A 17320-nucleotide genomic window follows, 5' to 3' on the forward strand; every position below is an offset into this window, starting at 1 on the left:
GTTATTGCAGTTCATCCTGAGGGGAACATGAATCACTGTACCAAATGTCATGGCAATGTATCCAATAGTTGTTGAGACATTTCAACAAAAGCCACACCCCTGAATAGCTTAATATTAGCAATATAATATTACTCATTAGAATACATCTTCTGGAAACCTTCATATGTGGTAACATTCAGGAGGATGGAATATAATATTCATAGTTATGTTCTCATTAGTGTATAATATGAGAATGAGAATTTTTTCCCTCGTGCTTGGAAAGGCAGGGTGGGTGTGAGGGAGTTGCAATCTGTACCTACACCACTAGCTGCCACTAAATCCTTCACATTGGACCAGCATTTGACCAGTAGGCCTAAAAATTAAGAGTTAATTGAGTTTCATAAGATTTAATTAAAAGTTGAATTAAACTGGCTAACTGTTAACTGTCAGTTAGCAAACTTGTTACCTCTGTCACTAATGGACTGTTAAGTTGATTCGTTTTTATTTTTATATACAGAGGGAGCCGGCCCTCTTCTATGTTTCTACAGTAGCCCAGCACCAACACTGCCTCTAGATTAGGGCCTTTATCAGGGCAAGTATCATGGCCACTGTAGTTTCTTCTATGGCTTGGAAGGCAAGCGCTATTCAGTTAGTTGCAATCTTCAAATCCACCACTAGATGCCACTAAATCCACACATACTGGTTCTTTAATGAAAAGTCAGAGGATCCCTAAGTTAGATCCCCGTCAGTACGATTCATCCTTTGGGGAGCACGAATGTCAGAACAGAATTTCAAGGCCATCCTTCCAGTAGTTGTTAAGGTTTTTCCGTCTAGATCTAAAAACATCATGAACCCTGTTTGTGACTTTACCCTTTCTAAACCCCGTCCCGCGTAAAACAGAGCATTTTTCAAGTTAACGATTGACTAAAATGTCATCAATCTGACGGATCCAGAGCCTCATAATGCTAGCACATCAACGAGCTCATCTTACAATGCTGAATGTGAGTCCTCCCTGAAGGAAGAGAGGATTGTGGGAGTGTGGACAGGGAGATTTTGGATTATCACACGGGGAATATTCTTATTTCAACATAGCTAATGGGAATTTGATTTGGTGAAGAACCTCGGGGCATAACATATTCATCATATAAGTAGGGAGGCATGATAATTATCGTCAAATAATGGGAATTTTACATTATTATAAATTATCGGGATTATTAAATTACAGCCAATAAATTATCGGTTGATATTAATAATAATTTATTTGGACTTCTTATGCAAAATGATTGATTTTCTATAAAAGCCAAGTTTGTGAAGTTTTTTAATGAACTTATATAAATAAATGAAGATCAGAAGAGTAAGAGCTGTTGTTGCTGTTGTTGTTGTTAGCTCAGAGCTGTAGAATATTAAATCATCAATCTTTGCTCACCACATCTCAGCCTTTCTTACCCGCAGGAGTGCATCAACTACAGGTTATGAACTGCGTTTTATAATATAAAAATGCTAAATTATCAAATATCTTATCGACTGATCGTGCATCCCTAATTATAAAATAAATATAAAAGAATAGAGTCTAGCCTTTGCATGTGTGTGTTTGTGGGATGTTACAGTTTGTGTCCTCGCCATAAATGATCTGTAATAACCCTGTTCTTAGCATGTTGTTTGTAACAGTGCTCACACTAGATGGTGCCCGAGGTCACACACACACACACACACACACACACACACACACACACACACACACACACACACACACACACACAGACACAGACCCTTCATCTAGATCAGTTTCTCCTGCTGTTGGAATCCTGCGGACCCCCACCCCCACCTATACCTACCCCCAACTAGATCAGTTACTCCCTTTGTTGTCTGTCTCTGTGTCCTACTGTACCTCCCCTTTCCTCTCAAACCAAACTCATTCAGCTGGGGGGGGGATCACCACCAGGGAATGAACAATTCACTGTATTGAGTTTCCCTGTGAGCCAGCACTTGTTGAAAGAGTCTGTTCAGAGAGAGTTGGACCAGAGCATAGCAGCGTTTTACACCTGGTGAGAGAGTAGAATAAGTTCAGACGCATTATCGACTCATCACTCATGTAGGCTACTGTGAGGATTTACTGTTTCTGGTCATTTTGAAGGCATCTTTGTGGGGTATGTATACTGGTTGTGATAACTGTTGCCCCACATTTTTATAAAACCTACAACAAAATCTACTTTTTATTGATATGTCAGGTTTCTGCATCTGTTTATCATGTACTAGTTTCCTTAATGCAATCCATATATTGAAAAAAAAGCATTTATTTTAACCTTAAATGCCTTTACTCAGTATTTGATTTGAATTTGCTTTAGAGTTTGTGTATACAGTGTTTGTAGCACTCACATCATCAGAGGAAAGGTTGTACTTTGACCAGTTTACTTTCAGGGGAGCTTGTGCAAAACACAAATGTGACTCAGTGTTTACCCATCCATCAAGTGTGAACCACACAAGTTGTCTGTCTCTGATTGGATGAAGGACAGGGTTTCCACTAGATAGTTGCAGTACATAGAGCCCTCCCTGACAGTGGAAAGAACAAGATTGGTAGGCTGTAGGGTTCTCTCAGAGAGAACCAAGGAAAGTCAAAAAAGCTCGCTGAAATCTTTAAAATCATAGTCTCATTTGTGTGAGAGCAGAATTCAAGTTTAAAGGGACCCAGTAGAAGGATTTGTAAGGCTCTGGAACTGAACTGGGATTGGATAAGATACTGCTCAGGCCCACTCAGGAGGCAACTGATGAACTTACAGTGAACTGCTGACAGTCCACAGGGTAAAAAACCTCAACCGACTTTCAGAGAGGTGAAATATCCACGTCCACAATGCCTTGTGATGGTTCCCCGCCGCTGTTGCTCCTTCTCCTGTTCCTATCTGTGTTTGGGGCGTCCCACGCCTGCCTGCAGGACCCGGCTTCAGCCTACAGATTCACTGGAGCTGTATGTCGCCTCACCTACCCTGCAGCAGTTGTGTGTGAGTGGGACTTTTATCCTGTTTTGGTATTTAGTCAATGTAACAATTCATCATTCAATCATCATTCACCAACCTACCAGAACTGCTCTTTAAAGGAATTTATGATGGATTTCACTCCAGGGGTATTGTTAGTGAAAGTGATTCTCAACATCAAAACCATGAATCTCCACATTTCCAGAAGCTCATTGCAAAAAAGTGTTCCATGTAATTTTTAGTAGGGCTGCCTTCCAATAAAGACTTCCCTAGTGGACTAATAGTCAGTCTCAACATGATGGTAATGTATAAACGTTAACAGTTACTCACAAATTAACTCTCTACAAGGTTAAACTCCTGGTCAGAACCACTGTAAATCACCGGCCTGTGTCGGTCTCGCAGGTTGTGAGCCCGGTTCTGCTGCCTGTTAGGCCGGCTCTGGGTCTAACAGGCTCTCCTCTTCCCAGCAGTCCAAAGCTCCTATGCCAGTAGTGTAAACAAACCTCCCCCCGTTCTTGGAGCAACCAGTCAGCTAATAGGACCTCTACGTACTTCCTGACTTGCTGTGTTACAAGAGAAAAGGTCTGTGTTGCAACAATCCCCCCAATACTTTAGTCGCAGTGACTCCTTAACGAAGTTTGGCAACCTTTTTTTTTACGGGACTGTCCGACTAATGAAAAGTGGATTGAATAATACTCTACTATTCAACAGCTTGGTTGACTATAGGGGGCAGCACTAACTTTTAGCCTCTGTCAGGTTTCACATGTGTGCAGCATAGACCGATGGTTCAATATGGTGGTAATGTTATTATGAAAAAGATTTCTAGTAGGTAACCTGTTTGTTTTTGGTATATGGAAGTGGAAATATGGAATGAATAAACAGTCACTTATAGGTGTGTGTTTGTGTTTCCCCGCCATGGACCTGTGTGTCTGACCATACGTCTGTTTGTCTGTGTGCTGCCGGCAGTGAATGAGAAAACCACTAAAGTGATTGAGGCAGCGTTCCAGCATGCCAGATACCCAGATGTAAGGGGAGAGAAATCCCTGCTCTTTATAGGCAAAGTCATATATGGTCTGGAAAAGTAAGAGGACACACACACACACACACACACACACACACTCATATACACACATGCACAGATGGACACACAAAATGTATTAAAATCATGTATTGCTTCTCACCAGTTTGGAGATCCACAACTTGTCGATTGGCCGGAGTGAATTTGAACTGCGTCCAGGTGAAGGCATCGGCATGAAAATAAGCAATGTGTCAGCAGTCTTCAGAGGGACCATCCAGTATGGATACGGTGGCTGGCTGTGAGTCTGAGTGTGTGTGAGCAACATCCCACATCATCATTCGTCATTCTCTCAGTACAAACCCAGTGAAAGAAACTAGAAAAGCACATGATGAAAAATAACCCATATTTAAAACACAACATAAAATAGTCTGTATTAGTTATTTTTAGTCCTGTTAGGTCTATTTAAAGGACCACTGTGTAACATTTAGGAGGATCTATTGGCAGACATGGAATATAATATTCAAAGGTATGTATCCATTAGTGTATACTGACCAGTGGGAAATGCTAGCACATTTAATCCAGTCTGGCATTTTGTTCTAAGGATCAGATTTTATTTCATTCCATAAGCAAGCAAGCAAAACTTTATTTATCTAGCACATTTCACTCCAGCTAGAAGCACAATATGGTGGACAGTGCACGAGCTACTACAAATGAACGTTTCAGCCACAAAAACTATAAGACATAAGTTATTGCAATTAAAGCACACACATCGCCTAAATAATACAAGTTAAAACCCCTTGAGATAGTAGGAATAAAAATAAATCAAATAATTAAGACCAGCAGCTGACCAGAGGCCTAAAATTATGAGTTTAATAAAGAGTTAATAGTCTGAGCTAACTGTATGCTAACAGTCAGTTAGCAAACCTGTTACCTTTCATCAATGAGACATTAACTTTATTCTCTTTATACAAAGAGATGATACATTTGTTACATAAGAAGTTGAACCAGCTACTCCCCAAAACTATTCCTCTTTTGTGGAGCCGTTTATATGACTGAAGAGATTAAATAGAAAGGGAATGTGGCACAGCTAATATGTTCCTCCATTTTGGACTCTCCGTTCCCTCCAGGGTCAGCACTTTGAAGGCGGTTTGCTATCAACAGCACTGATTTGTGGGTCAGAGTTCACCAAAGTTGAACTCAACGTGAAAAAACAGTGAGAATTGACTTCCACTACCACTTATAGCGTTCCAGTTTGTCTTTGGGCATTTGCTACACGACGAGTCGGAAGGCCAGGTCGCGCACCACTCTTTTTTTTCAGCTAAGCGCGCCAAAGCGGAAACAGGAAGATGGACGAGTTTGAGGGCAAGCTTTCCGAGCAAGAGCACCTCTACAGGCATCTGTACGATCCTTCAATGAAGGAACACAGAGAGGCCCAGAGGTGCCAGAAAAGAGGAGGCCATATGCCGGAAAATTTGGAAGAACCTCCACGACCTCTTCTTCTTCTAGTGCGTAGAAATAGCAAAGTCGGTAGCCTTTCCTCAGTTGCGATACCTCTGTTCAGGAGAAGACTGCAACTAGTGTCACGACCACCACACGCAAGTATAAATAGTCACAGCGCTCCCGTGACGTCACATTGTCGCGCTACAGGTCGGGAACGGCGAGTGTATAAGAGCCTTTAGATTTCTGCATATTACACCATCAGATGCAACTGTCACAAGTGAGTGTTTATCAAGGTTGGGATACCTCGTGGTACCTTGATATTGCTATATTCACTTTGTTTGCTGCCTTTGTGATTCTTCTCTATCTCGGCTGTTACATTATGTTTTAGTATTTATGTTTATCTCACAATATCACTTGTTTTGCTCTTCAGAATTCCAGCTGGTATTTTAGTTCACTGTTGCTGTGCTCTAACTGCTTACATGTCAGTCAACCAGCAGCACCCCTCTCTGTGGGTTTCCTGTTGATTAAGCTTGACTTTCTGTGGGTTGAACTTTCAGCCATGGTGACATCATTGTATTTATTTGTACTTCTTTTTCATTTTCATAGTGTCAACGTAACACATTCAATTGACTTTGAAATTGAGTCTCAGATTGATCTTGGAATCAACCCCAAACTTTGTAAGTATCTGATTTTGTACTGTGCACAGGGACTGCTTGATAGAAACTGTAGTAAGAATAGTGCTTGAACTGGGCCGGTACTCACTGGGAACCTTTTTCATTACAATTCAAGCACTGAACAATAAAGATAGATACCAACTAACTGTCTTTCATCTCACCTTATATCTCCTCTCATCATGTTCTCTGTTATCTCTGTCAGACTGTGGAGGAGGGAAGGTGGCAGCGGACACATCAGACTGTTATCTGAATTTTCACAAGCTCCATCTGCAACTGCAGGGAGACAAAGAGTAAGTTACCAAACTGAACCGTGAGCAGAACAGCAGAAGCATCTTCATTATGTAATACTAACCGTGTCTGACCCTGCTAACGTGTGTTTGCTGTTGTTGGTCAGACCGAACTGGCTTAAAAAGCTTGTCACCAACTTCATCACCTTCACCGTCAGAGTAGCCATAAAGGGACAGGTGAGTGCAAGAGAAACAGAACTCACACACAATTTCAGCCTGGCAGCGTAAATCGCCACAAACTGACAGTTAGCGTCTTCATGTCTTCTTATTTGGTTCTGCAGATTTGTAAGGAGATCAACAAGGTGGCAAATATACTGGCTGACTTCATACAAGACACAGCAGGTGTGTGTACGTGTGTATGTGTGTGTGTGTGTGTGTGTGTGTGTGAAAAATAGAGAGAGTCTGATACCTTTACATCTTTTAGAAAGCACATTCCTTTGGTCATGTGTGTGTACAACATTACATTAATTATTAAATATAATATAATCATTATTAAATAATTTAGATAAATATTGATCTGACACTGTATGAATAAATGTTCACATTTTATCTGGGATGTCTCTTAACAGTGTGTGTGTGTGTGTGTGTGTGTGTGTGTGTGTGTGTGTGTGTGTGTGTGTGTGTGTGTGTGTGTGTGTGTGTGTGTGTGTGTGTGTGTGTGTGTGTTCACAGAGCATTTCCTCACTGATGGAAACATCAGTGTGGATATCGGTGTTACTGCTTCTCCTGCCATCACTGCTAACTACATAGAATCATATCACAAGGTAAATAATACCTGTATATACAGTCAGAACCTTACCTTCTGAAAATGATGTTTATAAGTGAGTTAGAAGAGGTCAAGACTGGCAAAAGACTACGGTTACATAGAGAAACTGTCAACACTGTCAAACATTGACACCACATTAGTTTATGGGAGACTGGGTTGTGATATATAATTTTCAATGAAATCGCAGCTGTTGTTCAGCTCCATTCACTTTTGCACAGTCCGCTCTGTATCATTCTTTGATAGCAGGAGTTCTGAGTGTATATGCAGACAAGAATCTAAAGCTCATACTCTCTCTGTTCATCCCTCGACCTTTCTTCCAGGGGCTGACCAAGTACAACAACACTTCCGCTGTCATCAGTGACTCTGTTTTCCACCCCAGTCAGCTGACTGAAAACAGGATGCTCTACTTTTGGTTGTCAGGTCAGTAGTTACCACTGCATTTGCTTTTGAAATGTGGAACTTCATGCACATTACAGAAGAAAGGTACATTAAAAGATGTGTCCGCTGTGGTATGTGAATGTGGCATGTCCCAATCCTAAGTTTAGTAAGTCTTATGTTCTAGGTGTGACGTTAATAACAACGAGATATGTTGATCAATCCATTTCTCTAGACCAAAATCAGTTGTATTAAAATAATCTCTCGCTATTTAGATGTTGATATACTATCTGCGTAGCCCAGCCTGGCTTTTATGCCCAGTGCCAACGTTTGGTGCCAATGCAGGAAGTAGTGTGTCTTTTATTAAGGCTTATGTTGCCTAACTTTAACCATAGTTTATTTACTATTATCACAATCTTTCCCTGACCTCGTCCGTACCCCAGCTGATATGTGCAGATGTATTTGGAAAGAAAGAATTTTAAAAACGTGAGTTATGAAGCCTTGTCTAACAATGGCGTTCTAGTGTAGTGGTAAGGATGGTACTGATATAGTTTAGACAGCAACTTTTAGGTTGGCATCCCCTGAGAATGTGCATGTGGTATAATGATGTATTAACTAGATTTAAAAAAATAAAATAAAATAAAATAAAATAATAATAATGTGTGTATATGTATATATATATATATATATATATATATATATATATATATATATATATATATATACACTACAGTAACTTATGAACTAATTTTGTAAGGTGGTTTTCATGTCCACCATGTTTTGTAAAGACATTGCTGAATCAGTAAGAAATAACAATCTCCTCCAGTACGGTAGCCAAGGAACAGCAGCTTATAGCAGCAGGGTAGTTTGGTGTGTGTATGAATTATACAGCTATAATTTGCATTTAACCCCAGACCAGGTCTTTAACCCCATGCTTGCTGCTGCCCACCAAGATGGCCGTTTCCAACTCAACATTTCTGGAGCAGAGCTCACTGTAAGTGCATCGCCTTCAAATATGGCCTGTAGAACATCCAGGCAGGCTGCATTTAACATCATACATGGGTGCAGTATCTTGTTGATGGAAATAACTGCTTAGAGATTAGAAATCTGACTGATATTCTTAGTGGCAGTGGTCTGTTATGGTCACATTTTAGACTAAGTGAGAGGTTAAGTTCATTGAAACAGACATGTATTTGGAAATAAAACGATTTATTAATTTCTATTAGATATTTCTATTCAATGCTTTACTAATGTGCCACAATGATGTAATGTTTTTGAGTTCTAATTTCATCATTTGGGGGCTTTTTCAAGCATTGATATATGAGATTGTTTTCGATTAAATCAGCATCACCACCCCTTAAAGTCTCCATTGTACCTCCTGCTACCCCATGAATATTTCTCTAGATTGGCCCCTGCCTCCTGGCTCTGAATACGAGAAAAACACTGCAGACATAAAATATGCTATGCACGTGTACATCTTTACTGACAAGAACCAGATGGGCACAGATGTTTAAACTAAAATTGCTTCTCTTTAAGCTCATTCTCACATTATATTTATTAATGTGATTTCAGGAACTTTTCAAGACAAGTCTCTCCACTGCCATGCCGGAATTTATTAGAAAGGTAATATGGAAAACCTCCTCATCCCTAAACTCACTCAAATACAAACATACACCTGTCCAATGACACATATTATTTTGTGTGTGTGTGTGTGTGTTCAGTGTCTGCTGGAATCTGGTTCCCCTGAACTAAGAGTGTGGAGTTCATCAGTTCCCCACCTGAACACCTCCACCATTGGTACGACCGTCTGGGTCATGGCCTCTGGGCAGCTTCACTGTGGGAGTCCAGACACACCGACACTCTTCTTTGAAACGGTACAATTATTTTGGGGCAGCACATTTTCAGCCATCTGGTAGAAAGTTAAAGAAAGCAGAAAATGTGATGTTTGAGTGCTGACCATGCATCCAACACTACCGAAACACAAAATTCCTCCACACCACTGTTTCCCTCCTCTGTGGTGTAGAACAGTGAAATATTGTAGAGCAGTTTATTCATTTGAGTAACTAGATTAAAAGATATCCATACAGGCCTGTTTGTGTTTCTTTCAAATAGGATATTTTACATTTATTGTCGCAGTAAGCGACCAGTTACAATAAAGTTTTAGAGTTAGTGTAATGGAACGAGGCCTCACACAGCATTTAGTGAGGCATAAGTACATCTAGGCGAGATAGTTCTGCTTTGGAAGGTCGATACTGTGTTGAGTAGTCTGCTTCAAACGTAACGTCACTGGCTGATTGATGCCAGAGGCTTTGTTACATAATATGACAATGTGTGCCTATGTCTGCCATGTGAGTGTGTTTTCGGTGATGTTTCTCTCTTTGTTTTTGATGTTAAGGATGTGGCCATGGAGGTCACAGTTTCCTATGCTGACAAGAAACTCTTCCTGCACGGTAACCCGACAGAGTAAGACCTTTGTGGTTGATTTTTACAAACTTGCTGCCATGCATAGGCAGATGGTGACACTAAATGAGCCACTTTATACAGTGTTTGTCTGCAGAGAGGTGAAATGCGGCAGTGGTTCAAATGAGGATAATGGGCCACATTTCCCCAAAGGCATTCATGGTGTTCCAGTTGGTTGTATATGCACATTAGTTGGATAAAAAGAGAAACATGGCGATGTGCACTAGAAAGATAAAATCTGAAGTATGGGAACATTTCCACCGAAGATATAACGTAATAATCGGACTATAATAACTAACTATAATTCTCCCTCTGCACTGAGGAGCTGTATAGTAGACCGTGCAGCCGTGTTTGGTCGTTCTCCTACTACACTCATTGCCTTCCAGCTCCTGCCTCTATATCCCATTATTTTCAGTGGCTAGTGATCAGTTCATTACTAATATATCTGTATATCTACCACTATATCAAGTCAAATTCTTAGTCCATGTCCCATGCTTGCTGTGTGATTCTGATCCTCCTTCCTCTCCAGGACCATTGTAGTCAAAGCTGAGCTGCCTTTACAGAATCAACCGGTAAGGTTTTTGAGTTGACAGTTTTCTTGTTGAGGAAAATACCACAGTGAAACTATACTATAGTTTAAAGCTGCATTCAGGGGTTTTTCACATTGATTATAAATGGTATGGGAAATGTTTGAGATATTTCACATAAAGGGATCAATTTAAATGCAGTTCAGTTCAGGCTGCAATAGAACTACAGAGCTCCAGAACATGGAGGGAAACACTTTCACTTTATCCTGAAACAAACTCTGCATCACCCACCTGTGGTCAACATCAGTAAGACTTCCTGACCTAATCTTTCAAAATAAAAGCACTATCCCCAAAAGTTAACAGACCAGAAAACTTCAATTTGGCACAAAAACTGCACAAATTGACCGTGGCCACATTTGACTGAGTAACTGTATGTCTGTTGTGTATAAACTCTAGTTGAAACTGACACATATTGTAGTATATTGATTATTCTTCTGATACCACTTAGTAATCAGTAAAATTACTCTCGCCACTTACATTATTTTTGTCGCTTGTTCAAAGTACGCCCATGTGTTAATGTAAGGTCACCTCTCCCTCTGTGTGCAGCTGCTGGATCAGACACAGGTGGAGTTCATAAGAGAAGCCGTGGAGAAGATTGGCATTCCCAAGGTTCTGTCTGGTAAGAAAAAATGTGCAAGACCAGTCACGGTCAACAGCACTACTAAGTAACTTGAAAGTACTTGGAAAATGTATTTTGAGGAGATGCAAGTGGAACCTGTAATGGTTACATGTTGCATTATGTTTCATTTAATTCCAGTTGTGTAAAAGAGGTAAAGCCAAGTTAGTATGTAATGTGGTTTTCTGTAATACTTCTGTGGCGCGTGTTCCAGCTCTTGAGATCGAGATCACCAGGCTGTTGGACAAACAGGGAGTTAACCTATTCGACATCTTTAACCCAGTGGTGCTTCCTCGAGATGTGAGTGCTCTCTATTTACTTTTTTTCTTTTTATTTGCTCCTCTTTGGGTTGTATTTTTCAGTCACATTGCCTCTCTCTGTCCCTCTCTGTGCTGCAGGGCTTTGTGGTGATTGAGATGGATTTTGGTTTCCCCCATCACCTCCTGGTTGAGTTCCTCAGGAAGACACTGCAGTAACTGGCCAACCCTGACACATTTTGGGCCAGATTTGCTCGTGACTTGCCTAAAAGTGTTGCTCAAGTACAAAATGTACCTTTATAGTGATTATCAACATGAGTAAGCCGTACAAAACATGCCTCTGTTGCATTGTTGTAGCACATTTTTATGTATTTTGATTTGTTGTGCACTAGCTCAACTCTTTCCTTAAAATCTAGATAAAGCTGCGGACAAGCTTGTCACTGACTGTGATGAATGCATGACACCATGTTTGGAGACAGATAATACATTTGAAAGGGCTTTACATTGAAATGGTTAAATGTTTAACTCCCACTCTTCATTTAGTTTGCTTCCTAAATGTAAAGATTTTTGTATTTATACATTTGCTTAATGAACAGATCACCTGTCTTTGTGGGGGTTTGGAGAGGGTATAATGAGTAATCACTTAAATAAAGAACTAAGAGGCGTTTGGAGAAAGAAGCAAAGTGATTTTAATGATTCCACTTCATCGGTTATATCGGTTTCACTTTTATTTGTTGACCAGCAAAAGGCAGAACAGTTAAGACACAAACTGACTATTATAAAATTAATTATCATCTCATATTTGGAATAAAATGTTAAGAATGATTTTTGTTTTTCACATAGCAAGAAGAGCCAGGAAGTGATCCACTGTTGGTAAACACTGACCATCTTAGAACACGGTCAGATCATTTAGAACTTTCAAGGAGTTTAAAACAGCGACGATGAGTTTTGTAGACCGTCATGTGCACTCTGATATGACCTCAGAGTCCTAATAAGTGCAGTTAGATACCTCCTTATGTGTGCGTCTGGGTGGTTTGTACCTTGCAGAAAGCAGAAATTGTACATATTAACACTGATAGTGTGTAGTGTTAAAATCAGTGTGAAACAAGGAGTGTTCAAAATCAGATCAGTTTTCAGGAAAAAAACATTTATTGACTGTGTATTCTGAGGGAGACATTTTAGTTTTCCCCCTTGAGATAAAAAAAACAAACTCCGCCTGTGGTCCCGCTCACTGCTGCAGCTGAACTCACGACTGAGTGAGCGCCATCAGTCTGTGCAGGATGCTTTTCTGTCCGTAGCGTACCTGCAGTGCATTCTGCCGCCTGCTGTTCAGTCCTGCAAGTGCCACCATGTTCTCTATCAGCGCCTTGTCTCTGTCCACATCCCCTCCCTCCCTCTTCCCCTCCTGATCGTCTCCATAGGACCTCACAGTCAGACGGGCTGCTTCGTGAATCAGTCCTTTCCATGAAGCCTTTAACCCAGGGAGACCCTCGTTAGAGAAAGCAAGGGAGATCTTCTCGTCTTCCTCTTCATCTTCCTCCCATCCTTCATTATCGTTGAACTCTGCGAACTCTTCCTTAGACATGCACAGCACCTGAAGATAAACAAAGCAAGAGTTAGGTTCCCAGTAACAGTCATTCCTCGACAGAGTGGTCTCTGGTGTGTATTTCCAGGTTTGGTGCAGTGTCTACTCCCTCACCTTGAGCACAGTATGCAGCTCTGTGTCTGTAAGGCAGCCCTGTTTGCCAAAGACAAAGGCTGCTTTCTCTTGCATCATCTCACACAGCATCTCCCACTGCTCGTCCAACAGCTGCCGGTCCGAATCAGACTGAATACCTGGGAACAGGAGCATGGGGGGGGGGCACAAAGCAACAGGCTTGTAATTGGGTCCACCATTTCCTGAATGTTATCTTCCACTAAATTAAGGGTGAATTCTAAGAACGTAGTAGACAAAGAAGAAGGTCTACAGAGGGCAGCTGAACCAGTTAAAAGCCACATTTAATGGTTGAGTAAAGTGACCCAGTCACCATTGACGGACCATTTAGAGAACATCTGGGTTTGCTCCCCACAGTCACAGAATCCGAACAGGGCTGAACTAGTCATTGAAAATAACATGATTCTACTGAGAAAATAACTTATTTTCTCCTAAACTTGGACATCTGTAACAGTAAGATGTGACAGGCAGTGGTTCCTCTTCATTTATATAGTCCTTAATGACAACTTGCCCTCATGTATCACCTCCTCACTAAACTGTTCCCACTGAGTCATTATTTGCTTGGTTAAAGTGGTTTGTGCTCCAACGTCTATCTTGTTTCTTTAACTCTCCTGTGGTGCTGTAATGTGTCACCTTGTGTGGCGGCTTTGTAGAGGTTGGTGATGGGGATGTCAGCGGTGTCGTTGCTGTTGCTTTGATACGGCTCTGTGAAACCGTACATATGCAGCAGCTGCCAGTTGGCCATCTGCCCGTAGGTGTTAAATACCTCCTCGCCTTTATGAATGGGGCGCACGCAAACCATCTTCAAACTGTCCTGGGAAAGACGGAGTGTAGAGAGAATGAGAGAGGAAGGGGACAAGGACAGTTCAATACAAACAATAGAAAGTCAGAAAAAACTGAAATATTCTAAGAAACTGACACTCCATTAAGGGAGAGTTAATACACAAGTTAAGTCTCAATGTCAAATATACTTTTCAATTAACAAAAAAACAAAAACTCTGCACTTCTCAGTGATGCGTTTTCAGATGAGAAGCTATTCAAACCAAACAACAAACTATCTAGACTAATCTCGACTTTGAAAACAAGAAAGTGTCATTATTAGAAGTGGATGTGTCCCCTCACTGGTGTAAACTCCAGATTAGCATTGTGATTGGACACGTGATTAAGCATGTCTGCCATAGGAACCATCATCGGTGGGTTGGCAGCCTTCTCCCCCTCCTCCTCTTCCTCTTCATCGTCCTCCTCTTCCTGTGGCTCCTGGAAACTACAGAGAGACGAAGGAGATGACATGGGTGAATTTAGGAGACAAGGAAAACGTGATCCAGAAACTTTGTGTACATGAGTGTATTTGTTTTTGTATTTTGCGGACTAACCTGTAAGCCATGACAAAGGCCACCAGCTGTTTGTACAGCTCCAGAGTGTGTGTGTCAGGGTTCCAGAGGTCGGGATGCTTGGTAATGAAGGGAAGAACCACGTCTGTGTATTCCCTCTGGATGTTAGCCAGGTCTGTGTCCACAGCCTCTGGAATACCTGTTCCCCTCAACAGTCTGTCTCTCTCCTCTTTAGACCTGAACGGATGGACTATACGTTTTAACACAGCAGCAGAAGGTGATCTCTAGACTGGGGGTTAGATGCTGATTTAAACAGGTTTCTTACCAAAACATGGGGTGGTCCAGTGCCTTGAAGTCGGTCCACAGGGAGAGGTAGGGTTTCCAGTGGGACTGTGAGGACGTATACTCATACAGCAGAGCCAGCAGAAGGGGAACCCAGCCAGACGGGCTCTCTAGAGAAGCCCTCTCTGTGAAGCACAAAAAGAAAAACAAAGAAGTTACAAATGCAGGCAGTTTCAATGGTTGGGAAACGTATTTGTAATTAAAACTGTTACCTTTCTCCAGCAGGGCTGAGATCTTGGTTGTTCCCTGGTGGAGAAGAGCTGATCTGGGGATGGTGAATAAAACCTCCCCCTCCTCTATGTTGTCCTTTGCCAGCATCCCATACTCAGCCACTGTTCCCTCTTTACTCACACACACCTAGAGGGAAAGAGAGAAGAGATGAAGACATGAAGCTGCCCTCTGTAGAGATGGTTCGGGAGACTGTGATCAATTCAGCTAAAGAAAAGTGCACAGGATTCAAACTTGTGTTAAATACTAAACAATTAAAAATGGCAGGAAAGAACAGATCATAGGCTGGCTAACTGAGAGACAGTCCCAGAGATATGTCATTCTGTGGGACAATCCTGGCAGTCTACTGCAGGTTGTTATAACATACCTTACTGCTGAGTACCAAGCAGACTCTGTCGCACCACTGTAGAAAGTCCTGCAGGGGACTGAGCTCTGAACCACCAGCTACCTGTCAGTGCATGGATGAAACACAATGTAAGTCTCTCTACTTCTCTTGCAGTCCCTACAGTGTGCTGTCTGAATGCTGTCTGTGCAGAGTTTGACACTAGAAGGATGTTTTCACATTCATCTGCTGACAGTGGACTTTTTAACACAAGCTGCTATCAGACAACTACAGTGACTACCTGCGTTACTAACTTCAGCTGGCTAGCTTCAGTAGATTGTCCCTAACTTTAGCACACATACTGTTACACACAGACAGCACAGGATGAAACCACACGCACGAAGCTGCCTGTGGCTACAGTTAAACGTTAGCTTGTGTACACACACACACACACACACACACACACACACACACACACTTATACAAACAGGTACAGCTTTCTGTCCGCTGCGTTCAAACTGATTCAATTGTAACCTTAGGTCGTTTCGCTTCGGTTGCCATCTTGTAAATGAGACAGCAGGCAGGCGCAGATACTCTATTAGCACAAAGCTAACTCCAGCATGCGGACATGCGGACTGGGAACGAAACGTGGGTTAAGTTTGACCTAAACGGTGACTTGTAGGCAGCGACTACAGCTACATAATATGGCACGTAGACAAAACATTTTATGGTGTGAGTTTGTATCTGGCTTCCGATGAGGGAGTTTGTGTAATAAGTGTGTATTACAAACAAGCAAAATGAAAGTGAATACTACATGCAAAGCTATTTATTGCCTAACAGTGTAAGTTCAGGGCATTAATGAATCCTGTGTCTCAGTCACTATTACTGGCACTCATGGTATGATTGTATTACTAATGAATGACTGATGTGTGACAGAAATAGGTGCATTAGCACAGATGCTATTCCTTACAAATGATGTTCATACAAATACAAATATTTGGTTTAATATAGGACTGCACAATTAATACAAATATAACTGAAATCACAATGTGACCACGTACAATATTTAAACCACAGAAGCTGCAATTTTTTGATGAAGATAAGGTGTGTGATAAAAAAGCTTTGCAGAGATGCTCTGGCCTACAAATCTTCTTCCCCAGATGTATGAAAACATGTTTGTTTGGTACAGACCTCAACAAATGTCACATCATCACAATTAAAAAAAATTAAAATTGTGATGCAAAAACTAAATTGACTTAAACTGGATCAGTAGAAAAAGGGAATACAATAAGCATTATTCATGACACAGTAAGACAATATGTCATATATTGTGACAGTACTTTGTGGTTGTGCACTTCATTCACCCACTACTACACTAGACAGAACGCTGAAGTGGGACTGGGATCCTCTGAGCCTATAAAACATGACACAAAAGAAAGGTTACTCCATTGCATGCTGAGGTGGGTAGCCATCTTTGCAGGATGAAATTTCCTATCAGAATCAGAATCAGAAATACTTTAATAATCCCAGGGGGAAATGACTTTCGTTACAAACTCCAGATATACATACAACATATAATATATTAAGAATACCTATAAATATATATATATATATATATATATATATATAAAGGTAAAATGTACAGTTTAAAATGTGTAAAAAGTGCAAAAATGATTGTCTGTGTTTGAGGTCAGATTACAGAGAGGGGGTGTCTGACTCTCTGAGGGAGGCGTTGTAGAGTTTGATGACCACAGGCAGGAATGATTTCCTGTGGCGCTCTGTGGTGCATCTGGGTGACAGACATGTGAGACATTGTCCAAGATAGACTGTAGCCTGGACAGCATCCTCCTCTCAGCCACAGTCGTCAGGGTGTCCAGCTCCTCCCCCATGACATCACCGGCCCTCTTGATACATTTATTTATTCTGTTAGTGTCTGCGACCTTCAGTCCACTGCC

The 17320-nt window shown here is 41.3% G+C and overlaps 2 protein-coding genes across 5 annotated transcripts; one reads left to right on the top strand and one right to left on the bottom strand.

Moving 5' to 3' along the window:
- The first annotated feature begins 1921 nt into the window (after positions 1–1921).
- On the top strand, positions 1922–12111 carry cetp (cholesteryl ester transfer protein, plasma). 2 transcript variants are annotated; one of them, XM_051382691.1, is made up of 18 exons: positions 1922–2024; positions 2771–2975; positions 3915–4029; positions 4133–4264; positions 6013–6083; positions 6283–6370; positions 6475–6544; positions 6649–6709; positions 7040–7131; positions 7454–7553; positions 8423–8502; positions 9081–9131; positions 9230–9382; positions 9904–9971; positions 10498–10540; positions 11102–11174; positions 11386–11471; positions 11570–12111. In XM_051382691.1, exons 2-18 carry the CDS (start codon positions 2828–2830, stop codon positions 11645–11647), a joined length of 1509 nt encoding a protein of 502 aa, XP_051238651.1. In that variant the 5' UTR covers positions 1922–2024; positions 2771–2827; the 3' UTR covers positions 11648–12111. The 2 variants fall into 2 exon arrangements, with proteins under 2 accessions (XP_051238651.1, XP_051238650.1); XM_051382690.1 differs by having other exon boundaries at positions 1944–2126.
- Positions 12112–12554: 443 nt separating this feature from the next.
- setd6 (SET domain containing 6, protein lysine methyltransferase) lies at positions 12555–16018 on the bottom strand. 3 transcript variants are annotated; one of them, XM_051382698.1, is made up of 9 exons: positions 15900–16018; positions 15411–15491; positions 15028–15172; positions 14799–14940; positions 14516–14710; positions 14265–14406; positions 13776–13956; positions 13128–13264; positions 12555–13022 (listed from the first exon to the last, which is right to left on the bottom strand). In XM_051382698.1, the coding sequence occupies exons 1-9, from the start codon at positions 15924–15926 to the stop codon at positions 12675–12677; spliced, it is 1398 nt and encodes a 465-aa protein (XP_051238658.1). In that variant the 5' UTR covers positions 15927–16018; the 3' UTR covers positions 12555–12674. The 3 variants fall into 3 exon arrangements, with proteins under 3 accessions (XP_051238658.1, XP_051238660.1, XP_051238659.1); XM_051382700.1 differs by lacking the exon at positions 15900–16018 and adding an exon at positions 15844–15865; XM_051382699.1 differs by lacking the exon at positions 15900–16018 and adding an exon at positions 15667–15822.
- Between the last annotated feature and the right edge of the window lie 1302 nt (positions 16019–17320).

Source organism: Dicentrarchus labrax, unplaced genomic scaffold, assembly GCF_905237075.1.
Source record: "Dicentrarchus labrax unplaced genomic scaffold, dlabrax2021, whole genome shotgun sequence".
Taxonomy (NCBI): Eukaryota; Metazoa; Chordata; class Actinopteri; family Moronidae; genus Dicentrarchus; species Dicentrarchus labrax.